Raw genomic sequence first — 25060 nt, 5'->3', positions numbered from 1 at the left:
GCTTTTCAATTTTACAAAATAATTCAAATCTTCGATGCACATGCGATGTGTTTAGTTGATGCGGGATTTGCACATCTAAAAATTAAATTCCGGAGGCATGATGTAAAAACACTTCAAAAGCTGGCCGATGTAACAAAGAACAACAAACAGCGCTGTTTGTTACCCCCAGTGGCCATGGCGGCAATGGAAACCCTTTCTAGAGAGATTTTTCAAACCAATTATTGGTATAAGGTAAACTATTTTTATCTCATTCAAATAAAAATGTTGTTAACTCACAAATCCAGACTCTACGTTCCTGAACCATAGAAAGAGAAAATATCTTATACATGAAAATTTAAGAGTGTGTTGTTTCTATTAATCGTTTACTAGTATTTTTTTCTTTGATTTTACACAATGGTTCTTAAAAAGTTATAAGCTATATCTAATAAAATACTTTACACATGAAAAAATGAAAGAAAGAGTTGTCACATAGAATGTCTCCACATTTATATTATTATAAAACAGGATACATGTAAAATGTTCCGGAACAAAATATTATGCAGACGAATTCGTCGCATATATCCTCCACCTTAATACACTTTAACGTAAATAAAATTCTTTAAACAATTTTTTTCTGCCGCGTGACCAAGTTAACGGTCATGCTATGTAAGAGCTTTCCAAGCTCTACCGTTCTTTTAACTTAAATAATTCTAAATAAGCTCTGAAAAATGTTTATTTTTTTTATTTATAGATGCATATTAGGAAATAAGTTTGTTGCATTTGTCATAACGGATATTTATCATTTTTCTATTGATAGAAAATTCCAGCATTTCCGGTTCCAGTCGGACACACCGGGAGTGGTAATGGCGAGAAAAACACCTGAAGGCGAGGAACATTTGATCCAAGTCTTGAAAGAACCCGGATTCCGGTTCAGTTCATGTGCCCGTCCAAGGGTTATTACGCCCGGGGGAATGACATCAGAGCGTAAGAGATATTTGTCGCGAAGTGTGCGAGCGTTTGTCAGTCAAGACAGTCAGTCATATTATCAGTGATTAAGGGGCACTGTTATAACTGCCAAGTGCTGACTTAAGTATCCACAGAACTTTTGTTTGTAGTTTAAAACTATCACCATTGTTTCTATGTTCATAATACGATATTATTTAATATTTTACAATTTTCTACATTTTTCTGTTGTAAAGAAAAAAATGGAGCTTTTTATTTAACTGTCTATAGTTTTGCCATAGCCGCAAAAATAAATAATGTTCAAAATACGTAGACATATACGCTATTGTTTGTTTATTTATTTCTTTGTACATTTTGTATTTGGTATATGCCTAACAAGGTGCCCGCTGACGGCAACGGATTAAACCTATGCGATCAGTGCATATAAAAACCCAACAACGCCTTCTGTTCGTGGTCTGCAATATTTGTTTTTCAGGCAGTATATATTTTGAAAAAATCCCGTAAGGATGTTGAAATGTTTTGTCCAAATTTAAGGAATATAACGTGGCAATGGTTTACGCCGTGTATGACACGCTTATGCGTGTTCTTATTACGTTGCTAAGCAACACTAAAATCGCAATTAGCGAGAGGTCTAATGTTTACATAACTTAATTACTAACTTCTTTTTAAAGTTTAAACATAATTATTGGGTGGATTTAAGATAAACGTAATTGCCGCATTAAAAGTCTACAAGTAATAACGTTAAACGTCAATTTAATTTTTCGACGTCATTTGATAACAAAGTGTTCAAATATATGACGTTCTTTAAATCGGCATATCTCGATAATTAATATTTTGATCTTAAAACGGTTTTCACTCTCTTATGCAGAAAAAAAATATCTACAATAATTAGTTAAAAACAAAATTTCGAAAAAAATGTCATTAAGACCGGTTTTCTCGCGTCGCGCCTCACATGTATTTGTTATGTCTGTTAGATAACCATATTTAGATTAAATAGTTACCTCCCTTGTACAAATATGCACAAAATCTGCATACGACCATTCTATTTAAGAATTTCAAGAGACATTATATCAATGAGAAACATTTTCAAGAATTATTATAGTTAGACTAAAATCAAACAATTTAATTACAGTGTATATAAACAGAATATACCATTGCTAATCGAAAAGTAAAAACTGCCCTAAAAAGATGATGTAAGAAATTAAAAACTGTAAATCGGAACCCTAACACGCGTTTTAAAAACATTTCAAAAGATCGATTATCATCCAAGATTAGATCTTGCATGAACTGATTAGCAATGATTACCTTAACCTAGGTAAAAATAAAGCAAGTACAATGACATTATTTACAAGAAAATAAAAGACGACGTTGTAAAATGTTAAAACAAGTTTTGGCACAATAACGTATCATTTCAGTTTTAGTGAACAGAAATATAAATTGTTCATTTTTTGACATTTCTACAAATGCATTATCTACCGTTTTTTAGCTTTATTAAATAAAGATTGTCTCCAGTCATCGTACACAAAGCAATACAAGAATGACATGGCTTTCGTCTTCAATACTGTCACAGAACTGGCATTTTCGCACCAATACATCTAAGCCTTCGTAACGCCCAGTTTCTATGCGTAAAGACGCGACACCACAACGAAACTTGCTAAATGCAGTGCGATGACAAGGAGGCATAATGGCAATTCTGTCTCATATTCTGTTTGTACGCAACTTATTGCCACCACGACCAGACGGACACGTCATACATGTCATATTTGCTGCAGATGTAGTACAAAGTGCAACTCGTTTGTTTACTCTACAATCAAGCATATAAGACAATCTAGATAAATAATAGCAATGGATTTCCACTGTCTGATTTCTGGGGTTATCCATCCCATTTCACCTGAAACCGCGATGTTAGACGTATATCTACCGACACATAAAAAGAAGCGCATGGCGCGAAACTGCACTGCGTTAATGCACGAGTAAGAGCGATAACCCCAGATAGCAGAACCTTAACCGATTGTTGGCCAAACCGTAGAATCATATAGGTGGGTAGGTACATTGTACGGAAGACCATCAGCCGATTTACATTTAGCAATAAGAAGACAATTTGACTTTTACTACTATTTATAAACATATCGATATACCCGGTATGCTACATCAGTTGTTAATAAGTGTATTTAATAAACATTGCAAATCTTTCTCATCGTTTGCCAACAAGACAATATCATCTGCATAAAGTAACATACATATTTTATCAGATCCATAGTCAACACCAATATGAAGAGATTTTAGGTAAACAGCAAGATCATTTATATGTAAATTAAACAAAAGGGGAGATAATATACAGCCTTGACGTAATCCAGACTTAACAGTAAACCAGTCAGTATGTTTGGAGTTAATTCTCACACATGAATATACAGAATCATACAAAGATTGTACAGCACCCAACATTTTATACCTATGTCATAAATTTTTTTCCATAGTAAATCTCTATTTATATTTTTATATGCCTTTTTAAAATCTATAAAAGCAGCAAATGTAGACTAAATACGTTTTTCCTAGTATCAATAATATTTGTTAGCGTAGATTAATGATCAATAGTGCTTCTTACTGTTCTGTTCGTCAACAATGATATCTCGATTTTCAGCCCAGTTACTCAGTGTATTATCTAAAATAGCACAATAGAGTTTATAAACAGAACAAGTTAAAGAAATTCCCCTATATGATAATGGGTTCCTTGGATCCATACTTGCGGACTTAGGAATAGGGTTAATGATGCTTTTACCACAAATATTTGCAATTGTACCACTTTTGAAACATACATTAAACAGAGAGTACATAAACATAACAGCGGTGTCATTCTTTAAGGCTTCAGTAGGTATTCCATCTATACCATTTCCTTTTCATAGTTTACCTTCATCAATAACTTCAATAATTTATGTCGAGCTCACAATATAACGTTCGGGAATGATCTCTTTTGCAAGAATTAATCAATTAATTCATCACGCAATCTTTAATAACTATAATTGAAACAGTTTGCTTATCAATAATTCATCACACTTGTCGGAACGTATAAGTGTTTAATTCAATCTACAATGTTTTATATGCGTTTGTTGCGTAGAATAATCATTTTCATTTCAGCAAGCATCAAAAACGCAATTGTACTGGGTGTCTTGACCAAACCACCACCAGGAAGTCACTGACTTCCCTCTCAAACTTGTTAATCAATAATCTAGCGTAAATATGTATATTAATCATATACTAAACTTAAATGTATATTACTTAAATATGTCATGGTTTATCATTCTATGCTGAAATAAATGTAATATACCTAAATGTTAATTTAGACGTATTGAGTTCCGACATAACTGCGGACACGAGTTATGACGACGATGACGACTACGACGACAACAACGGGGCCTCACCTTATAGACAAAGTCAATAACTGATACGAACTTCACACAGGGAAATTCATAAGTTGATCTTAATTATACATACTTCAGGCGTATAAATTTTAACCTACTTATAATAATAAATTAACACAATTGCCATGCTTGATGACTTTAGAATACAATCGGCATCATCTAAACTCATTAATTGATTTAGTTTATTTCAGTGTTTAAATTTCAATTTTGTATTCAATTCACCCGTAAAAATATATGTTAAAAGAAAAAAAGAGAGAAATTGGATAACTTCAAAAGCGCAAGAGCTTGTTCTTTCTTTATACGTGTATCAACTGTTAGATAAAGTAAATAAAAATGAGACGTGGTTGTATTGGTTGATTTTTTTCATATGGATTTTAATGAATTTAGTATTTTGTTGAATTTTAAAGTCCTGGAAATTCATTGCTTTCAACGTACATTTCTGTTAAGTGTATAAAAGTGAAATAGACGAAAGAAAATTTAAAGTTATTGATTTAAGTAATTAAAAGAAATATATTTCTACGATGTTGGTGACACGGTCATTAATCTGTTGTCACTATTTATTGTTTGTGTTACTAATTCTTTCCCATGAAGGTAAGCATTTTTTCATGTATCAATAACTGTCATAGATTTAAGAATTAATAACTGTCATAGATTTAAGAATTAATAACTGTCATAGATTTAAGAAAACATTCCTTAGATGATAGACTTTTTAAAATCTTAAAACATAAGTAAAATAAATAGATAAATATAAAAAGAGAATATAAATATATTAAAAAATAACTCATTATCAGTATTAGTCCTAATCCCTTTAAATGCGAAAAAAATCTATATATGAGCCGCGTCACAACAAAACCAACTTAGTGCATTTGCGACCAGCATGGATCCAGACCAGCCTGCGCATCCGCGCAGTCTGATCAGGATCCATGCTGTTCGCTTACCAACCCTTTTACAAGGAGAGAAAGTGATATCGAAAAGCATGGATCCTGGTCAGACTGCGCGAATGCGCAGGCTGGTCTGGATCTATGCTGGTCGCAAATGCACTATGTTGGTTTTGTCGTGACGCGGCTAATATGAGTTGGAGAATGTGACGTCACAACTTAACGTACGTAACATTCAAAAGCAGGTTTTTTATTTCTGGAATATATAATTTTAGACACTCAACACTAAGTCATTAATATATTATTCATATTCTTTGAGATAATATGGGATGGGACCTCCAGGACCGATGTGGTTCGAATCCCGCCAAGGAAACTTTCATATGGAAGCTTATACGGAAAATCACCTGTTCGGGTCATAAATGCACACTGGAGTCTTGATAAAAGTTACCATATGACCTTAAAGCCTCTAGATGAGCCGAAATATTTCAAGAAAATCAAACTTGAGAAAATGCAATAAGATTTTAAGAATATTAAAAACATTTACAGTTTAAGAAATAATTTACATGATAAATGGAAATAATGACTTAGTTTCCAGTTGATTACTCCATATTTCTAGTGCTTTACTAACGCCATTACGGCCATTTCTACATTTTCTGATCTATTTTTGATCATTTTCGTAGATTTTAAGTACCATTTGCAATGTGTAAAATACTTTCACTTTTCACTTGACAATATTTTACTTTTTAATACATTAAATTTTTTGTTCATGAAAATTAGCATGAATCTGGAAGCATGCTGCTTTAACAGTGTCCCGATTAATTATATCCTGCAACATTTTGCCACCTTTAAAATAAGTGAGTATGACAATACGAAGGTCAACGCGGATATATCAAAATTTTAACTGCATCAACAAATGTTGCGTTGCATAAAATGTCTTAGTTCCAAGTTACAAATGTATGTTCTTTTCTTTATTTAGGCAAGGCACTAAATGTTGACCCACATCTTCGAGAAAAAAGACAGGTAAGAGTTTTTCGGTTAGAATGAATATATGACTGAATGAATAATATGAATATGAATAAATATGAATGAATGAAGGACGGAAGGGAGGAAGGAAGAAAGGAAGAAAGGAAGGAAAGAAGGAAGGAAGGAAGGAACGAACGACTGAACGAACAAAGAAAGGATCGGACGAAGGTTGGAGCGAACGAAGGAAAAAAGAAGGAATTGATCGAACGAACGAATGAAATTAAAAATAAAATTAGAAAATATAATAGTCTTAAAAATAGCAAAAAAGGATCTTAAAGAAAACTATTATTGTAATCTAAGTCTCCAAACGACAACCAAATATTATATAGACATGAAACAACTACAATAGTGTAGGCGTCATTTACAGGTGCTATATGTATCAGTGAATATTAGTAGGTCATATATTTTTGTAATATCATGATGGGATGAAAGAAAACACCAACATTTTTATTATAATTATGATAATTTACAAAATAAGAAAAAAAAAATGAAACGAGATTGTATTAAATTTTTTTTTAACTTTTAATTACAAATAAAAATAGAAAATATTCTAGTCTTAAAAATAGCAAAAAAGAACTTAAAGAAAACTATTATTGTAACCAAAGTCTCCAAACGACAACCAAATATTATATAGACATGAAACAACTACAATAGTGTAGGCGTCATTTACAGGTGCTATATGTATCAGTGAATATTAGTAGGTCATATATTTTTGTAATATCATGATGGGATGAAAGAAGACACCAACATTTTTATTATAATTATGATAATTCTCAAAATAAGATAAAGTGAAAAGAAATTGTATTAAAAAAACTTCAACTTTTTAATTTAGCAAAAAATACCCTTATCAAAATTTTCATCTTAAAAAAATAATCTTTATTGCGTGACTAACGCAGTAAGGGCCATGTTTGCAACTTTTGACCACTTTTTTGTAATCTATGTGAATTGTATGTGCTTCACAATATTTTACTATAAAATCTATTTTCAAAATGTTCATGAAAATTAGCATGAACTTGGGGGCATGATGCTCTTAATACCCTACAGTAGACAAGTAACTTGCTATTGTGAATTTTGTATTGAGGGTAAATTATTAATTAAGCGCTTGTACACGGAGTTATCTCTGCATGCACAGACAGTAAATTTTCCATGTTACCTTGCTTCTGGTGTCGCATTGTATGTGCCTGCAGGGTCTTTCGAAATATAATGTTGAACAGTTTCAAACTATAATAAAACAGTTATGCATGCACGCTTGCAACATGATATAGTCGGTAATACTGAATTCATCAACTATTCTAATATTTTATGAAATACTGCGCTATGCACTTCCTAGTCAATAGCTAAATGGCATTTGCCAGTGTGCATTTCATAGGTTAAATTAATTGCTATATTGCTATAAGCATTTTCACTTCAAGATGGAAAATGAAAAAATAAAAAATAAAAAGACAATTTTATTCAGAAGCAGCTAAATACACAAAATGACGGAAATTCAGCTGAGAAGGAAGTTCGCGTTTTCCGGATATCAACATACATGTGCAAAATTATGACCACTTGATAATTTATATCAAAACTTCAACGAACTTCAAGTCTAATTCATCATCAAGTCTTGTACATAAAATTTTGTACGATTATTACATTGTAAACCGGATACGGAAGTGAGAGTTGTTATAAGTCTGGTTCCTTGTCACGGAAGTGAGAGTTGTTATAAGTCTGGTTCCCTGTCAAATATGTTTGTATTTCGTTTGCCAATAACACAGGATTAGGGTCAATGAACTTTGCCTTTTAATGTTTAAAATGCTTATTTCGGCTGTACGCTGTATCGCTAATCTTATGAAATTGCTTTCAAGTATATAGGCCATATTTACCACAAGGCTTATCGCAACCCCGGCGAACGAACAAGTAACTCGATAAAATATCTGACTATTATAGAAGCTGAGCGTTATTTTTTGGGTTTTTACCCGAAACTAAACATTTTGGTAGCTTTGTATGTATTTGTGACTCTCCGAATGGAGGTGAAAAAGTTAAATATCAAGCATTCACAGCTGGCGCCAAACAAGAACCTTTGGATAAATTTTGTGAAAAATCTAAACGTTAGTGATATTTTTAAAGGAATCGGGCGAGTTCTGGAGTATCCTGCACCTTCATGAAGGTTGCCCATATAAGCTTAGTTCAGCTGTGATATTTGATGGGTGGGGGTAAATATAAATTGCTGTTAGTCATTATTTTAGTAGCAACGCATACCAACTATTATTTACTTCAATGTATGTCATATATCTTTAAATAGTGCTGTACAACTGGTTATCTACCTGTGTAATATATTTTGAAATACAAATTTGGCCTCACTGAACTACATAATTGCTAATTTTTTGGATTCCCTGCCCCCTTAGCCTGGTCAGAGTGGCAATTGGTCGTAAGCGCCATCGTCCTAAATCACTCACCCTTTAAAATAATTGGGATTTAGAAATATGGTGACAGTAACCTCCCTTGCTCATATTACCACATATGCTTGTATATCAGTTTTTTGTCAACCGTATCATATTACCGCCCGTACAGGTGTATGAAAATTTAACACATATAATGATACCTATATTTTAATTACGGGTATTTTGAGAAAACTAATATTAAATCTTGATTTTCAGAAAAAAATAAAAAAGATATCCGCCTTAAACATATCCGGTTTTGAAGTCATCATGTCTAGTTATAAGTCAGCAAAATTTCGGGCGATTTATATTAAATTTCTATGTATGAAACACAGTACAGTTACTGACAGTTTTTGCATAATTTTTCTCTTTTTAAGGGTTCATAAACAAGTATTTCATCTGTTCCAGTCTCTGATTTATGTCGTCTGCTTGACATTTATTGAGTAAAGTAAATGCCATAAATTTACTTGTTATACCTTCAGAAACAATTATTTGTTTATGACTCACACCCATCAATTATATTTATTTATTACAACATCTCATAACAAATTTCTAGGGCATTTGCATCTACATAGACCAGTCTATTGTTTGTTTAGTTCATTTCATAAGTATGTCAGATCGAAATCACACCGTTTTTTATGCTGTCCGGATTATATGAAGGTCAGTCTATAGAAAGGTCAGATTCAATAAAGGTCAGCTTTTATTTAGGTCATCCATATAAATAGGTCAAAAAATACATCTTAATTATAAAATCCCACTCTGTATGTGGATTTTGGAAATTTTTCGTTAGCTTTCAACTTTCATTTTCGTTGCAAGATAGTTAATAGGCGTAATATGTTAACTAAAGTGTAAATACTAGTAAATAAGTTTTAAGTACAATGTCCAACCAACCGTATGAAAAATTAATAATGGATTTATTCAGGTCTTTTATTTATTTTTCTATTACAGGTCGATTGTGCGGAAAAGTACAAGACAATCACTTCAGATCATTCCGCGTGCAAAGAACCCTCAAGTGACGTACAAGCCTCAGGTACAATGCTTATGTTTTTTTTTTAATTTCAGGTATAATAATAAGTTTTTCTAAGCGTTGTTTATGTTTTGAGCTCAAAGTAGAAGGCACAGTAGAGGACCCATGACGACATAATTGTCAAACCACGAGAGCATACACGTGATAATGGACAAAGCACGAGAACATAGCTGTCCAACTACGAGGGCGCATAAGACAAACCACGAGAGCATAATAATGAAACCAAGAGGGCGTAGTAGACAAACAACGAGGGCAAACTAGTCAAACCAACAGGGCATATTCATAAAATCACTATCAAAAAAAAGAGGGCGTATAAGATCAAGCACAAGGTCATAGTTGCTAAAACTCTATATAGCACGTAGTAGTTAAACAATGGGGGCATAGTAGTCAAAACACGATGACATAGTAGCCGAAACACGATGACATAGCAGCCAAAACACGATGACATAGTAGTCAAACCAGGCGAGCCATACGGACCAATATTGTATACGAAGAATGCTTAAACCTCCAGAGAATACTGGCATAAACACGGAACTTAAATAGACCTCGAAATTGTTGCTGAAATATTCGTATAAAGCTCGGGAGAAAAAAAGATTGCAGAACAATAAATAGATCTCAGAAGATTACTCGGACAGTTCTGTAGCCTTCTTTTAGCATTTAAATAATTCTTTTGAAAGCTATACCGATTATGGCAAACAATCAATACACGGAAAGACCCTTTGTTAAGAGCGAAAAATCAAATAATCTATCTTTGTGAAATTATAACCTATCATAAGTGTCTATTTTGAGTGTGACAAAGTGAATTTTGTTGACATATCTTATTGATAGAAATTTTATATTGCCGAACGAAAAAATGTTTTGTTTCAGATCTCCCTACCAAACTGCCTACCATAGACATTTTATTTTCCTGTCCACCTTTTCAAAAATCTATATAATATACATGACATTGTATGTAAAACCCCTTTTTTTATTGTTTTATAAAAACGGAAAGAAATTCCTACCTAACAAACATCATTTTAATTTTGTGTCGGAGACCAAAAACAGATATTTTTGGCCTGATAAACTTTTGACAGACATTTTCAATACATAGTTGATAAATAACTGTTACGAATTCGTGTATTTATATATTTACATAAGAAGTAAATAATGCAAACAAAATAAATAAAAAATATAACATCACATGCTGGTTACAATAATGAAATATTTACATTTTGTAAATAGTAAAAAATTCTTTTTAAATTGTATTCAGTTATGACTGAATAAAAATTTCAGTGCTGAAAATAATGTCAAAGTAATAAAAGGTTAAACAATGTAATAAAGCTGTCAAACATATTTACATAATTGTAATAGTGTAAAATGCATAATGAATATATTTATAAATATTTTTATTTTCTATAAGGTGTATCGAGCGATGACGTCACTACTATATTAAACCACCATAACAAGGCCAGGCGCGAGGTGTCTCCAACGGCAACCGATATGATGAAGATGGTAAGTGACCACACCCATACTCCTATCCCTTGCATAAACTCATTCCCCACCATTTCGCAAACCCCTCACATTATCCATACCTTACTCCGTAATACTGCATATACATCAGCCTTGGTCCATACCACAAACCCTTACTCTAGCCCTTTAAACAAACACCTAACATAATTTGAGCCGCGTCATGACAAAACCAACATAATGGGTTTGCGACCAGCATGGATCCAGACCAGCCTGCGCATCTGCGCAGTCTGATCAGGATCCATGCTGTTCGCTTACAACCCCTATAACAAGTAGAGAAACTGATAGCGAACAGCATGAATCCTGATCAGACTGCGCGGATGCGCAGGCTGGTCTGGATCCATGCTGGTCGCAAACCCATTATGTTGGTTTTGTCGTGACGCAGCTCATTTATAACTCACTCTGCTACAGACGGCCCCTACCACAAATCCCAGTCTTAGCCAATACGACAAACCCTTACTCGAACCCTTCTTTAGGACCTGTCACAAAGTCTACCATAGCCGTTACAATAAGTCAAGTCCAGTCCCGACCACAAACCTCACTCCAATTATGACATTGTTATAGTCCTGACCGTGACCCATACCACAAATCCCTATTGTGTTTGCCCCCGGCCTAGTCACTATCGCAAGTTGCCTCGCCTCTTTCGCAATCATATTCTCCAACGCATCGGGTATTTAAAACGTTATTGGGCGAACATCTGTCAAATACAACCTGTAGTAATCTGTGTCCGAGTGGCTTTGAATAAATTGCCAAACCCCCTCCACCACCCAAATCCCTCAAATGCCATCTCAAACCAATACCCTCACCACCTCCCCCACAGCATGAAACTATAAAGCTAGTCTATACGGAAAGTCAAAGTTCTATTCAGGTACCCGCCGCTCGTGCCTTAAATGGCAACTTAGGTCTTATGTCGCTAGTCAACCTGGAAAGTCGCCATAATTTATGACCTTTATAGAGTCCGTGTGACCATATGAATACAACATTTTCAATAAATTGACATTTGTAAAACTTGTTTTATCGGCGTGTATTCAAATATATATTTATATTTTTTATCATCAAATCAAGCAAAGAATTTAAAAAATGAATTAATTGCGTCAGGTGAATTGAACGGTTATTTTCCTTTTGATTCATGAAAATTGAAAATGTATCAGTAATAAAATAACATATTGAAAGGGTTTTTTTTCACTTTGAAATCTACAAACGATGACTTTGTAAATAAACATAAGTTTTTATTGAAGAGAAAAAAACAACTGAATTTGATTGTATGTTAAAACGAATTCCAAACATTTGCTATATTCAAGCTTATATGAAGTAAGATGTTTAAAAAGATTTTTCAGTTTAACTTAAATTTACGTACATGAAATATACATTTGAATACAGCAGCAGCACCACCACCAACAACAACAACAACCAACACCCCCACATACGCACGCACGCACGCACACACTATTCTTACACGATATTTTATTCATTTTCGTTGATTTCCTAAAAAATATATTTTATATTCACTCAGTACATAGATCTTGATTAATACCGTTTTTTTTTTAAATAAAAACGGCAAAAAAAACCCCACATACACATATTTTTGTACACATATGCCATTTACGTAACGTGATTTCATTTAACGTTTACAGATGTGGGATGACGAAATAGCCAACACTGCACAGAGATGGGCGGAAAACTGCGTTCAAAGTCACGACGATAACTATAAAAGATACGCATTTGGTAATACAACACACAAATATTTTCGCAATAGTATATATGATATGATATGGAATGGTATGATTTGATAAGTATGATATGATATGATATATATGATATGATATGATAAGTATGATATGATATATATGATATGATATGGTATGATATGATATGTATGATATGGTAAGTATGATATGATATGATATGATATGATATGATTTACAGATTCTCTCACAAGCATAATATGACGCAAACATGTTATACCGACCTCTGTCGTACCTATTAATACCTGAGTGAAAAGAAATTGTGTTTGGCAAATTCTTGCTCAATCGATGCCCTTGATATGGACTCGAACCCGGTACAATTTGTGAGTTCATGAAATTAAAATGTCACCACTATCCTCCTCCACTTATAATGGCAATATCGAAGCATGACAGCCACTAGCTGTGGGGGATGAAGAGAAGCCATGTATGACTTCACGTGGGCCTGTTATCCCCAACCTTTTTGGAGTATCAATCAAATACTTTGATTTTCACTGTGTTATGCATAATAATACATGTAGCATTCAAGTCAAAGGGAAACAACTTTTACAAACTGAATATTAAATCAAAAGTATAAAAATTGATACAATATATCAATGAGAGTAAAAATGTAATGCCTTATTGAATAAATGCTACACAGGTCGGTTTACTGTTGGTCAGAATTTGGCGATGGGCTATTCAGACTGGAGTAGCGCTATGCAGGGCTGGGAAGACGAAAAGGCCGATTATGATTATGCTACAAACGGAAGTCCAACTAATCAAGTTGTCGGACATTATACTCAGGTAAGGTCACCTGATGTTTTAAAATAATAACACACTTAGGCACAGGTAACCGGAAGCGATAATTTGGCAAAGTCACTAGACATCACATGCAGGTAAAGCCCCTGTGAGTGGTTGTTTGATAAATTCGCTTCATATTACATATAGGTTACGTCATTTGATATTTTAATTGTATACAGAAATTGGAAATCAACTTCAATGGAAATGACTTTGATCGTCACATGAAATGACGTTTGACCATCACATAAAATGACGGTGACCGTCACATGAAAGGACGTTTGACAATCATACGAAATAACTTTGATCGTCACATGAAATGACGTTTGACAATCATATTAAATAACGTTGATCGTCTTATGAAATGACGTTTGACAATCATATGAAATAACGTTGATCGTCACATGAAATGACGTTTGGCAATCATATGAAATAACTTAGATCGTTACATAAAATGACGTTTGACAACCATATGAAATAACGTTGATTGTCATATGAAATGACGTTGATCGTCATATAAAATGACGTTTGACAATCATATAAAATGACTTTGATCGTCATATGAAATGACGTTTGACACTCATATGAAATAACGTTGATCGTCATATGAAATGACGTTTGACAGTCATATGAAATAACTTTGATCGTCACATAAAATGACGTTTGACAATCATATGAAATAACGTTGATCGTCATATGAAATGACGTTTGACAATCATATGAAATAACTTTGATCGTCACATAAAATGACGTTTGACAATCATATGAAATAACTTTGATCGTCACATAAACGGACGTCTGACAACCATATGAAATAACGTTGATCGTCATATGAAATGACGTTGACCGTCACATGAAATGACGTTTGACAATCGTATGAAGTAACTTTGGTCGTCACATGTTATCACGTTGACCGTCACATAAAATGGCGTTTAATAATCATATGAAATAACTTTGATCGTCACATGAAATGACGTTTGACGACCATACGAAATAACGTTGACCGTCACATGAAATGACGTGTGACAAACATATGAAATAACTTTGATCGTGGCAGGAAATGACGTTTTACAACCATATGAAATAACTTTGATCGTCATATGAAATGTCGTTTGCACGTAACATGAATTGACATTTGAACGTCACATGAAAATATGAAGTTTGTGTAAAGTAACGAGATACAGTATAGTGTTTGAGTAAACTCATTGAATTTTATGTACTTGTAGTTCATATAGCAACTTAAAAGTAACGATTCAACACTTCTTTTTCTTGTTGGACAAGAATTTCAAGAATTGATTAATTTATTCACTTTATGTAAATTTTTATTTTGCTAGATGATTTGGGCCAAAAGTTCAAAGATAGGTTGCGGATATGCAAAATGCGGGACCACACATTACTACGTATGCAACTATGGTCCTGCGTGAGTTTTTTTAATTATCTCTGCTAATTGATAATTTGTAATAAAAATGAAGGAAAATTATTTAAAGATATGTTTTAATATAGTAGTAATATTCACCTTTCGCTAAGTAAGAATCGAGTAAAAATATATTGTTCATGTTTAAAGTCTACCATTTTATGACAGTAAGAAACCGGAAGCGGTCATCGATGCACTCAAACAACCAACGTTACAGTGTTTCCAAGGAAACTAGGGGTAATTTGGTGTAGATAAAACAAAACTTTCTATATTTTATTCAGTGGAAACTCTGGCAGCGATAAACCATACACGTCTGGCGGAAAGTGTACTGCGTGTTTCAGCAATTGCGATGATGGTCTATGTGGTAGGTGGCGCAACATTTTTAAAATGTAGTTTTATATATACATGCATCTATATCTACCGCCTATAATTCGAAATAAACAAATAAATAAATAAACCTTATAGACACAGACAGGTTGTTATTTCCGTAAATGATTGGCCTTGGTCTACTGTCACGTGTTACCAGGCTGTTTGTCATTGGCTGTATACCTAACAAGGAACTATTCCAAATTCAAACTAGGTCATGTCCATTACAGAAATTAAAGCAGCACGCCTTCACGCTATTCACGCCAATTTTAGTTAAAATTTTCAAAATGTATCTAAAGATAAAATATTGTGAAGTTATCAAAGAAAGTTATTAATACATAGCAAAGGTTACAAATTACCAAAAAGGGGGTCAAAATATGAAAAACTGTAAAGTTTTTTTTAGAAATATGATAATAAATACATGTTCATGTATTGCAAAATCAGTCATTAATTGCACATAACAGGCACTTATTACTTGAATCTTGAATCTTTTACTTTTCTTTAAAAAAAACGTTTTTCTCAAGTTTGATTTCCTTGAAATATTTTGTGTCATCTGGAGGCTTGAAGTGAAACGTGTTTTCAATAAATGATATGTTGATTTCAAAAAGATATTTTTGTACATTCATGATTCAGAGAGTATATACATGTGCTTTAACTTTTTCTTTATTTTTATCCACCAGACTGTGGTGGAGTTGTTTGCCTGAATGGGGGAACTATGGACTTTAGTACATGCACGTGTAACTGTGTAAATAACCTGCCGTTTTTCTTGGCACCCACGTGCGGCTGTAAGTATGACATTTTATCAGTGTATAGATTGTACTTAGCAAACGCTTCATTAACTCCCTTGATTACATATTGCGATGCACTGTGAACAACAATGAAGTTAAAATGCAAAGTACTGAAAAATTAAAAAGTAACTGTCGTCGAATGTGCGATCCTCTCTGTTTCAAGTTTAGCGATTTGACATCTACTGAACTAATAACTTAAACAGACAATAATTTGCATTAATTTCCGTGCATATGTTTAATTGTAATTTTCCTTGGTGAAAATATGTCTTAGAGTTAATGCAATCTTCTTTTAATGATGGCACCAATACGAATTATTTTTTTCACTAAAACTCTAAGTACAGAATGACGTTGTGAATCTCCTGGAGAAATCATTGCGCGGACAGTAATGCAATAAGGGGTAAATAAATGTAACTTTAAGCGAAAACGGTGCAACAAATTCATAAAGAGATTCTAAAAATAGAGAAATAAATTGCCTTGAATACATGATTAATGATACAAAACATGGAGATATAGTTATGAAATTGTGTAAGTAGAAAACATTACTCTCCCTTTAGCAGCTTATAAGTGAACACACTAGAACAGTCCTATAAGCACATCATGGATGATGATGCAAAATATAAATAAATAAATAAATAAATAAATAAAGAGAGAAAGAAAGAAAGAAAGAAAGAAAGAAAGAAGAAAAAAAAAGAAATTTTTCTGCATTAATTTAAGTAAAAGTATCTATGCATGTTTGAGCTGTTTTTTACACACTTAAAAATCACTTACAATTTATTTCAGTAAACTGTGACGGAAATATAGAAGCGTCATATTGCAACCAGTATGGGGCCAGCAAATGTGAAATATTCAGCAATGTGCCACAGGAATGTCCTGTAATGTGTAACTGGTGTCCGAGTAAGTCACGTGTACATCCATACATGTGTATTGATTCACGAAACGCTCAGTATTATAAAAAAAAAATTAAGTCCATGAAGTTGGCACAGAGATCGACATTAAACATTCAGCTCGACATTCGACTTTTCACTGTTGAGCTGAGATGTGAAGCTGGCTAGACATTCAGCACAACATTCAGCTCGACATTTGTTTTTTTGTTTGTTTATTTTTGAATGCTGTGATGGAATGTGAAGCTGGCTAGACATTCAGCACAACATTCAGCTCGACATTCGTTTTTTCTATTTTTTGAATGTTGAGCTGGAATGTTAAGCTGGCTAGACATTCAGCACAACATTCAACCCGACATTCGTATTTTGTATATTTTTGAATGTTGAGCTGGGATGTGAAGCTGGCTAGACATTCAGCACAACATTCAGCTCGACATTCGTTTCTTATATTCTTTTTGAATGTCGAGCTGGGATGTGAAGCTGGCTAGACATTCAGCACAACATTCAGCTCGACATTCGTTTTTTCTATTTTTGAATGTTGAGCTAGGATGTGAAGCTGGCTAGACATTCAGCACAACATTCAGCTCGACATTCGTATTTTGTATAATTTTGAATGTCGAGCTTGGATGTAAAGCTGGCTAGATATTCAGCACAACATTCAGCTCGATATTCGATTCTTATATTCTTTTTGAGTGTCGAGCTGGGATGTGAAGCTGGCTAGACATTCAGCACAACATTCAGCTCGACATTCGTTTTTTCTATTTTTGAATGTTGAGCTAGGATGTGAAGCTAGCTAGACATTCAGCACAACATTCAGCTCGATATTCGTTTCTTATATTCTTTTTGAATGTCGAGCTGGGATGTGAAGCTGGCTAGACATTCAGCACAACATTCAGCTCGACATTCGTTTCTTCTCTTCTTTTTGAATGTCGAGCTGAGATGTGAATCTGGCGTCCACATTCAGCACAACATTCAGCTCGACATTCGTTTTTTGTCTATCTTTGAATTGCGAGCTGGGATGTGAAGCTGGCTAGACATTCAGCACAACAGTCAGCTCGACATTCGTTTTTTTTGTCTATTTTTGAATGTCGAGCTGGGATGTGAAGCTTGCTAGACATTCAGCACAACAGTCAGCTCGACATTCGTTTTTTCTTCTATTTTTGAATGTTGAGCTGCGATATGAAGCTGGCCAGACATTCAGCGCAACATTCAGCTCGACATTCGTTTTATTTTCTATTTTTGAATGTTGAGCTGGGATGTGAAGCTGGCAACATTCAGCTCGACATTCAAAAATAGTAAAAAAAAACGAATGTCGAGCTGAATGTTCTGCTCAATGTCTTGCCAGCTTCCCATACCAGCTCAACAGTGAAATGTCGAATGTCGAGCTGAATGTTTAATGTCGATCTCTGTGCCAACTTCATGGACTTAAAAAATTATAATGCTGCACTTTTGTAACCAAGCTTTTTATTTGATAATTGTGACGTTTTAGCAATTTATATTTACATATTTACGTTGCTGCTGTGAATTTATGAAGAAATGTCACTTTTTTCTCTAAAAAAAGATGTTTTCTGTATTATAAATCCGTAAGAAATACTTCTGACAGATTATATGGCCGTATATAAACGGTTGTTTGGAATATATTTTCAAATAATCGTTAATGTAGGGCCATATAACCTGTCAAAAAATCTTTATATAATTATAAACTTTATAATATTGTACACAGCTATATAATACACTCTCGATTTATGAAGAAATCTCACTTTTTTCTCTACAAAAGGAAATTTTCTGTATTATAAATTCGTTATAAATATTCCTGACAGGTTATAAGACCGTATATGTTTCGTAATTATATTTTAAGAAGCATTTTCATATTGTCTTTAATTTTATATAGGTGCTGCGTTCGAGCCTCCAGTCGTAGCTAGCACGACAACAACACAACAACCTACTGGCACCAGCACGACAACAACACAACAGGCAACCGACACAAGCACGACTGGCGCCACTCCGCAAGTCACAGAAACGCCAACCATTTCCACTACAGCTACAGCACACATGGTTGTCGCAAGCAGCTTTATGTGTATTGTTGTTGTTGTTCTTATTACAATATTTGCATAACAAGACAGTGGCGACATTTTTCTTTTTCTTTTTTTTAAACTTTTTACGATGAATCTTTTCATATCATTTCATACATGTATCAAGGTATGCTCATCTTACTAATTATACTTTTTTTTCTATTATAATCTGAGTTTAAACTTATTATTGCGTAGAAAAAAATCTACTTCCGGCACATGCATAAGACGATACAAGTTGATTTTGTGTCAGCTCGCAATAGATGATGCTGTGATTGGAAGAAAAAGGTGCTTGTAATTTTGAAAATACATACCCATTGAATTGCATATACTTGCAGTAAATGATACAGTTATTTCGTTTCCTAACTATATCAGTTTGAATGATATTCTTGTTAACATTTGTGTGAAATAAAATCGTTATTAATCAGAGTATATTCAGAGTGTATTTTTATAATTGATCTTATGAGAAGAAAAAATGAAATTTTAATCTTTTCTTTACTTGTTGAAAATCATCACAATCAATCAAATTCAATGGTACATTTTTAGCTGTTGTACTTTTCCCAATAATATGCTTCGCAGAAACTGTGACACACATTTTATCAAAATATTGACATAAAGACATATTAGTGTGTACAGCCTATACTTATTTTTATTTCATAACTTCCGTGTTCGGCTATATTTAGATCGATATGGTCAAGTGTGTTGTTGATCATTAAAACTACAATTTACCGCCCTACCAAGATGATGAAAGTGTATCAAATGTATTCATACCAAATGTACATGAAAATTAATATGGAACGCCTTAACGTCTTATGAACGCGCTCGCGCGTTATTGTCTCGTGACAATTACAATATTTACGTTAGTTATTGCTCACCTTTAATGAAATATTTAGTCATTTCATATAACCAAAATTTAACCACAGTATAAGGATGTATATGTATATTCATAGTCATTTATACATAAAGTAACAAACATGTTACTATCTATGATACTAGTAACCTTATTAAACATGTAATGAATGTTTTGGTAAACTATAGTTTGTGAAAAGGAATTTAAACGATCAATATGTATTGTGTTTTTGACATATTGGACTATATTTACAAAACTTTTATAGTGTAATTCGTAAAAATTGGACTTATTTCTTGTTTATTTGATATCCTTAAGTGCGTCCGTATTCAAAGTGATTTTAATTAAATGAAGTCGGAAATATAAACCATTCAAATGAACCGTATACAGTTTTAATAGAGGCAATAAACATAAGACTTTGGTTAATAGGAAAAGACAAGCTATAGTTATCTAAACATACGACTTGGATGTTAATTTTAGGTTTCGTTTATTTACGCAAGTTTCTGTTTTAAAAATCAGTACACATGATAACATTGTGCCGTTTTGTTCGAAGAGAACATTTGTACGAACTAATTTTAAGTGAATAAAGAGACCACACATTGGATATTACGCCACCTGAAAGAATAACAGAATGGGCGTGCACTTTTCCTCATGGGGCGTGGTTTACTTTGGAATTGGGCTGCTTCTGATTATTCACATTGCAGGTAGGTGCTTATTTTGCTTATTTTTCTTCTCGCCAACGGAAATAACCACGCCCACTTCTGCTTATTGAAGGAGATTTTTATTTTTTTCTGAAAATTGGTTACATATGCCATCGTGATAAAAAAATAAGTGATTAAAACCAATTAACCCGTTTAAACAGGGCCCAAAAGTATGTTAAGCATTCATGACAAGCCCATCGAATCTAACATCATTTAACAATAATTTATAGCGGGAATGTTCCAATGCAATGGATTTATTTTCTAAATAAACGTGTCAGGTGGCTAGTTGAAGTGGTCATACGTGTATGTAACTTAGTATGTCAAAGTACATGTTATATTCTTATACTGAAATTACAAACACTTTGAAGTTTTACAACCGTTTAGTGTACAGCAGTTTGTAATGTATTCCAAATCATGCATTGAAATCGCGTTCAACCAGAATACTTCTTGCGTATCAAAATATCACTTTAAATAATTATTGTGTAAACTTATTTTAGTTACAGTCTTTTCTGATATTCATGACAATAATACTTTCTTTATTGTTTTTTTTTCTTTCGGAACACATACAATGTTTAGTATCTGCACAAATCATGAGAGGTAACCGGATTAGCAGAATTTCCGCTGAAACTGAAAGGTTCGAACATGTCGGCGCTCATTACAAACTGATCACAAGTATATAACCAGGTCAGCCTGTACATCCTCCGTGCAATCTTACAGGGCCAAACCGTTCCAAATTCATCACACAAATAAGCAGGGTACATTGTAAAAGTAATTCGAGTGTTTTTATTTACAAACGCGGACTTTACGATACAATGAACTAGCATATTTTCATCTTAGTTGACTGAAACTATATTATTTGCGCCTAGTTACTCCTAAATTAATGTATTTACGTACGTACATACATGGAAAATATATATGATGTACATGTAACATGTTTTCGTTTATATATTATATTGTCAATAAACATTCGTACTTGACCTGTCACAGTCCGGTCACGAAACATTATTTTGATTTATTAACTATCGGAGATACATTCATGTTGTATTAAATAAAACCTGTAACATGATAAATTCTTTAAATAAAAATTCTGCTCTAATCGTCCTATTTTTCACGCTGTGTTTTACCTTTTTTATTTTATATAAATGGCATATTCTTCCTTTTTTATTTTATATCAATGATATATTCACATTTAAAGATCATTTACTTACAAGTTGAAATAAAATGTAGTATTTATAAAACTTAAATCTGCGAATTTGGGTTTTGTGAAATTCATTAACATTCGTTTATCTTCCGTGTTTATCAAAGAAACATTATAAATGTAGAGCGGTAAATAATCGGGTACTCGATTTAAAGAATAACACGGTACTCGGTATGTACTCGATGGGAAGAGTAAACAAATCATGTTTAAAAAATCGGGGAAAAAGAATGGTAGAAATACTGAATTACACACATTGACGGAAACTGTGTCACATTGTAGACATCATAAACATTTCGTTAAAATATCATTAGATTCTATGTAATTACATAACAATGTATAAACAGTATCAAAAGTGTGCTCTGCTCTGTAAGATAAGAAATGCGGTAAATAAGGTTAAGATTTAAGGACACACGCTTGACAAAAATTAAAAAAAAAAAAAAAAAACAACAAAAAAAAAAAAAAAAAAAGAGTATTAATGAATTAGTCATGTGGTGAATCTAATTATTTTGAGACAGATCCGTTTGCAGTAACTATGTGTAAGTATATATTAGAATTACCTTTACCTACATGTATCTAATAGCGTCGTTTTTGCGCATACATCATTAGGATACTTTGTTAACAATCAAAACAACATGCAAACTTACATAACTATTCAGAACACATAACACAGTATCATGTAAGAGTTTGCCCGCCGAGACAATAAAAATGCATACACGATTTTACCGTCGGCCAGATAAATGTCGACATTTCACGTAGCTGGAGAAAATTAGAGAAGAAATATCATTTTGTGATGACCTGATGCTTATACATAATGTAATTAAGAAAGAAATTATCATTTATAAAAAATGAACATAAATTATTGTTAATTATTTTTTTGAATAACCCTTTAAGGATTCTGTACAAAAAAACATGTACACTATATTCATACGCGCCTGGCCCCTAAAACCCAACGATTCATAGAAAAGTTCGAAGCGTCTCCTAAGCTCTAGGACGTTAGACTTACTTAAGGACTAACTTTAAACCGTTATAACAAACATTTTCAGTTTTTTTTAAAAATACTCTAGACTTAATTAAATTATATTCTCCTTATAATCTCTTCAGAAAAGTAAAGAAATACAATAGCATGCGCTTTAACCCTCAATGAATTAATGTTCATCTGCATTGTTAATCAGAAACGAAATGAGTCATAAGTAAGGACAATTTCTTTGAAACGCAAATTGTCTCAGTTTTGGTCTGATACTAATTTCAGACCCTTAAACGTTTCCGTAAGCTTACATATTAACACTATATTATTTACGACCCACGAACGCTTTCATTCCATACCTTTGCTCGTTATATTAAGACAGCCCTTAAACGCGTCCCTACCTTTACACGTAGGAACTTTATTTATAAGAGCCTAAAGCGCCTCTGTACCTTTACACGTAGGAACCTTATTCATAAAAGCCTAAACCGCCTCTGTACCTTTACACGAAGGAACTTTAGCCTAAAACGCCTCTGTACCTTTACACGTAGGAACTTTATTTATAAAAGCCTAAAACGCCTCTGTACCTTTACACGTAGGAACCTTATTTATAAAAGCCTAAAACGCCTCTGTACCTTTACACGTAGGAACTTTATTTATAAAAGCCTAAAGCGCCTCTGTACCTTTACACGTAGGAACCTTATTTATAAAAGCCTAAAGCGCCTCTGTACCTTTACACGTAGGAACTTTATTTATAAAAGCCTAAAACGCCTCTGTACCTTTACACGCAGGAACTTTATTTATAAGAGCCTAAAACGCCTCCGTACCTTAGCACGTAGGAACTTTATTTATAAGAACCTAAAACGCCTTCGTACCTTTACACGTAGAAACTGTATTTATAAGAGCCTAAAACGCCTCCGTACCTTAGCACGTAGGAACTTTATTTATAAAAGCCTAAAACGCCTCCATACCTTTACACGTAGGAATTTTATTTATTAGAGCCTAAAACGCCTCTGTACCTTTACACGCAGGAACTTTATTTAAAAGAACCTAAAACGCCTCCGTACCTTTACACGCAAGAACTTTATTTAAAAGAACCTAAAACGCCTCCGTACCTTTACACGCAGGAACTTTATTTAAAAGAACCTAAAACGCCTCCGTACCTTTACACGTAGGAACTTTATTTATAAGAGCCTAAAGCGCCTCTGTACCTTTACACGTAGGAACCTTATTTATAAAAGCCTAAAACGCCTCTGTACCTTTACACGTAAGAACTTTATCTAAATAAAAGCCTAAAACGCCTCCGTACCTTTACACGTAGGAACTTTATTTATAAGAGCCTAAAACGCCTCTGTACCTTTACACGTAGGAACCTTATTTATAAAAGCCTAAAACGCCTCTGTACCTTTACACGTAGGAACTTTATTTATAAAAGCCTAAAGCGCCTCTGTACCTTTACACGTAGGAACCTTATTTATAAAAGCCTAAAGCGCCTCTGTACCTTTACACGTAGGAACTTTATTTATAAAAGCCTAAAACGCCTCTGTACCTTTACACGCAGGAACTTTATTTATAAGAGCCTAAAACGCCTCCGTACCTTAGCACGTAGGAACTTTATTTATAAGAGCCTAAAACGCCTTCGTACCTTTACACGTAGAAACTTTATTTATAAGAGCCTAAAACGCCTCCGTACCTTAGCACGTAGGAACTTTATTTATAAAAGCCTAAAACGCCTCCATACCTTTACACGTAGGAACTTTATTTATTAGAGCCTAAAACGCCTCTGTACCTTAACACGCAGGAACTTTATTTAAAAGAACCTAAAACGCCTCCGTACCTTAACACGCAGGAACTTCATTTAAAAGAACCTAAAACGCCTCCGTACCTTTACACGTAGGAACTTTATTTATAAGAGCCTAAAACGCCTCTGTACCTTTACACGCAGGACCTTTATTTAAAAGAACCTAAAACGCCTCCGTACCTTTACACGCAGGAACTTTATTTATAAGAGCCTAAAACGCCTCCGTACCTTTACACGTAAGAACTCTAAACGCTTCTGTTCCTTAACACGTATGAATGACCCTTAAACGGGTCTGTACAGGTG

The 25060-nt window shown here is 33.6% G+C and overlaps 2 protein-coding genes across 2 annotated transcripts in view; both read left to right on the top strand.

The window, feature by feature from the left end:
- Positions 1 to 4485: 4485 nt before the first annotated feature.
- LOC132717019 (cysteine-rich venom protein ENH2-like) lies at positions 4486 to 19681 on the top strand. The gene is made up of 11 exons (XM_060700377.1): positions 4486 to 4952; positions 6216 to 6259; positions 9628 to 9709; positions 11106 to 11197; positions 12847 to 12937; positions 13595 to 13737; positions 15066 to 15151; positions 15427 to 15509; positions 16192 to 16296; positions 17080 to 17193; positions 19072 to 19681. The coding sequence occupies exons 1-11, from the start codon at positions 4883 to 4885 to the stop codon at positions 19293 to 19295; spliced, it is 1134 nt and encodes a 377-aa protein (XP_060556360.1). The 5' UTR covers positions 4486 to 4882; the 3' UTR covers positions 19296 to 19681.
- Positions 19682 to 20011: 330 nt separating this feature from the next.
- The window catches only part of LOC132717021 (cysteine-rich venom protein-like), a 25452-nt gene continuing 20403 nt past the window's right edge, over positions 20012 to 25060 (top strand). The window contains exon 1 of the mRNA XM_060700381.1: positions 20012 to 20800. Within this exon, the coding sequence (XP_060556364.1) occupies positions 20728 to 20800 (73 nt within the window). The 5' untranslated portion in view covers positions 20012 to 20727. The remainder of the gene's footprint in view (positions 20801 to 25060) is intronic.

This window comes from Ruditapes philippinarum, unplaced genomic scaffold (genome assembly GCF_026571515.1).
Source record: "Ruditapes philippinarum isolate M1 unplaced genomic scaffold, ASM2657151v2 ctg121_1_1_1_1, whole genome shotgun sequence".
Taxonomy (NCBI): Eukaryota; Metazoa; Mollusca; class Bivalvia; order Venerida; family Veneridae; genus Ruditapes; species Ruditapes philippinarum.
This window is presented reverse-complemented; position numbering and strand designations above follow the sequence as displayed.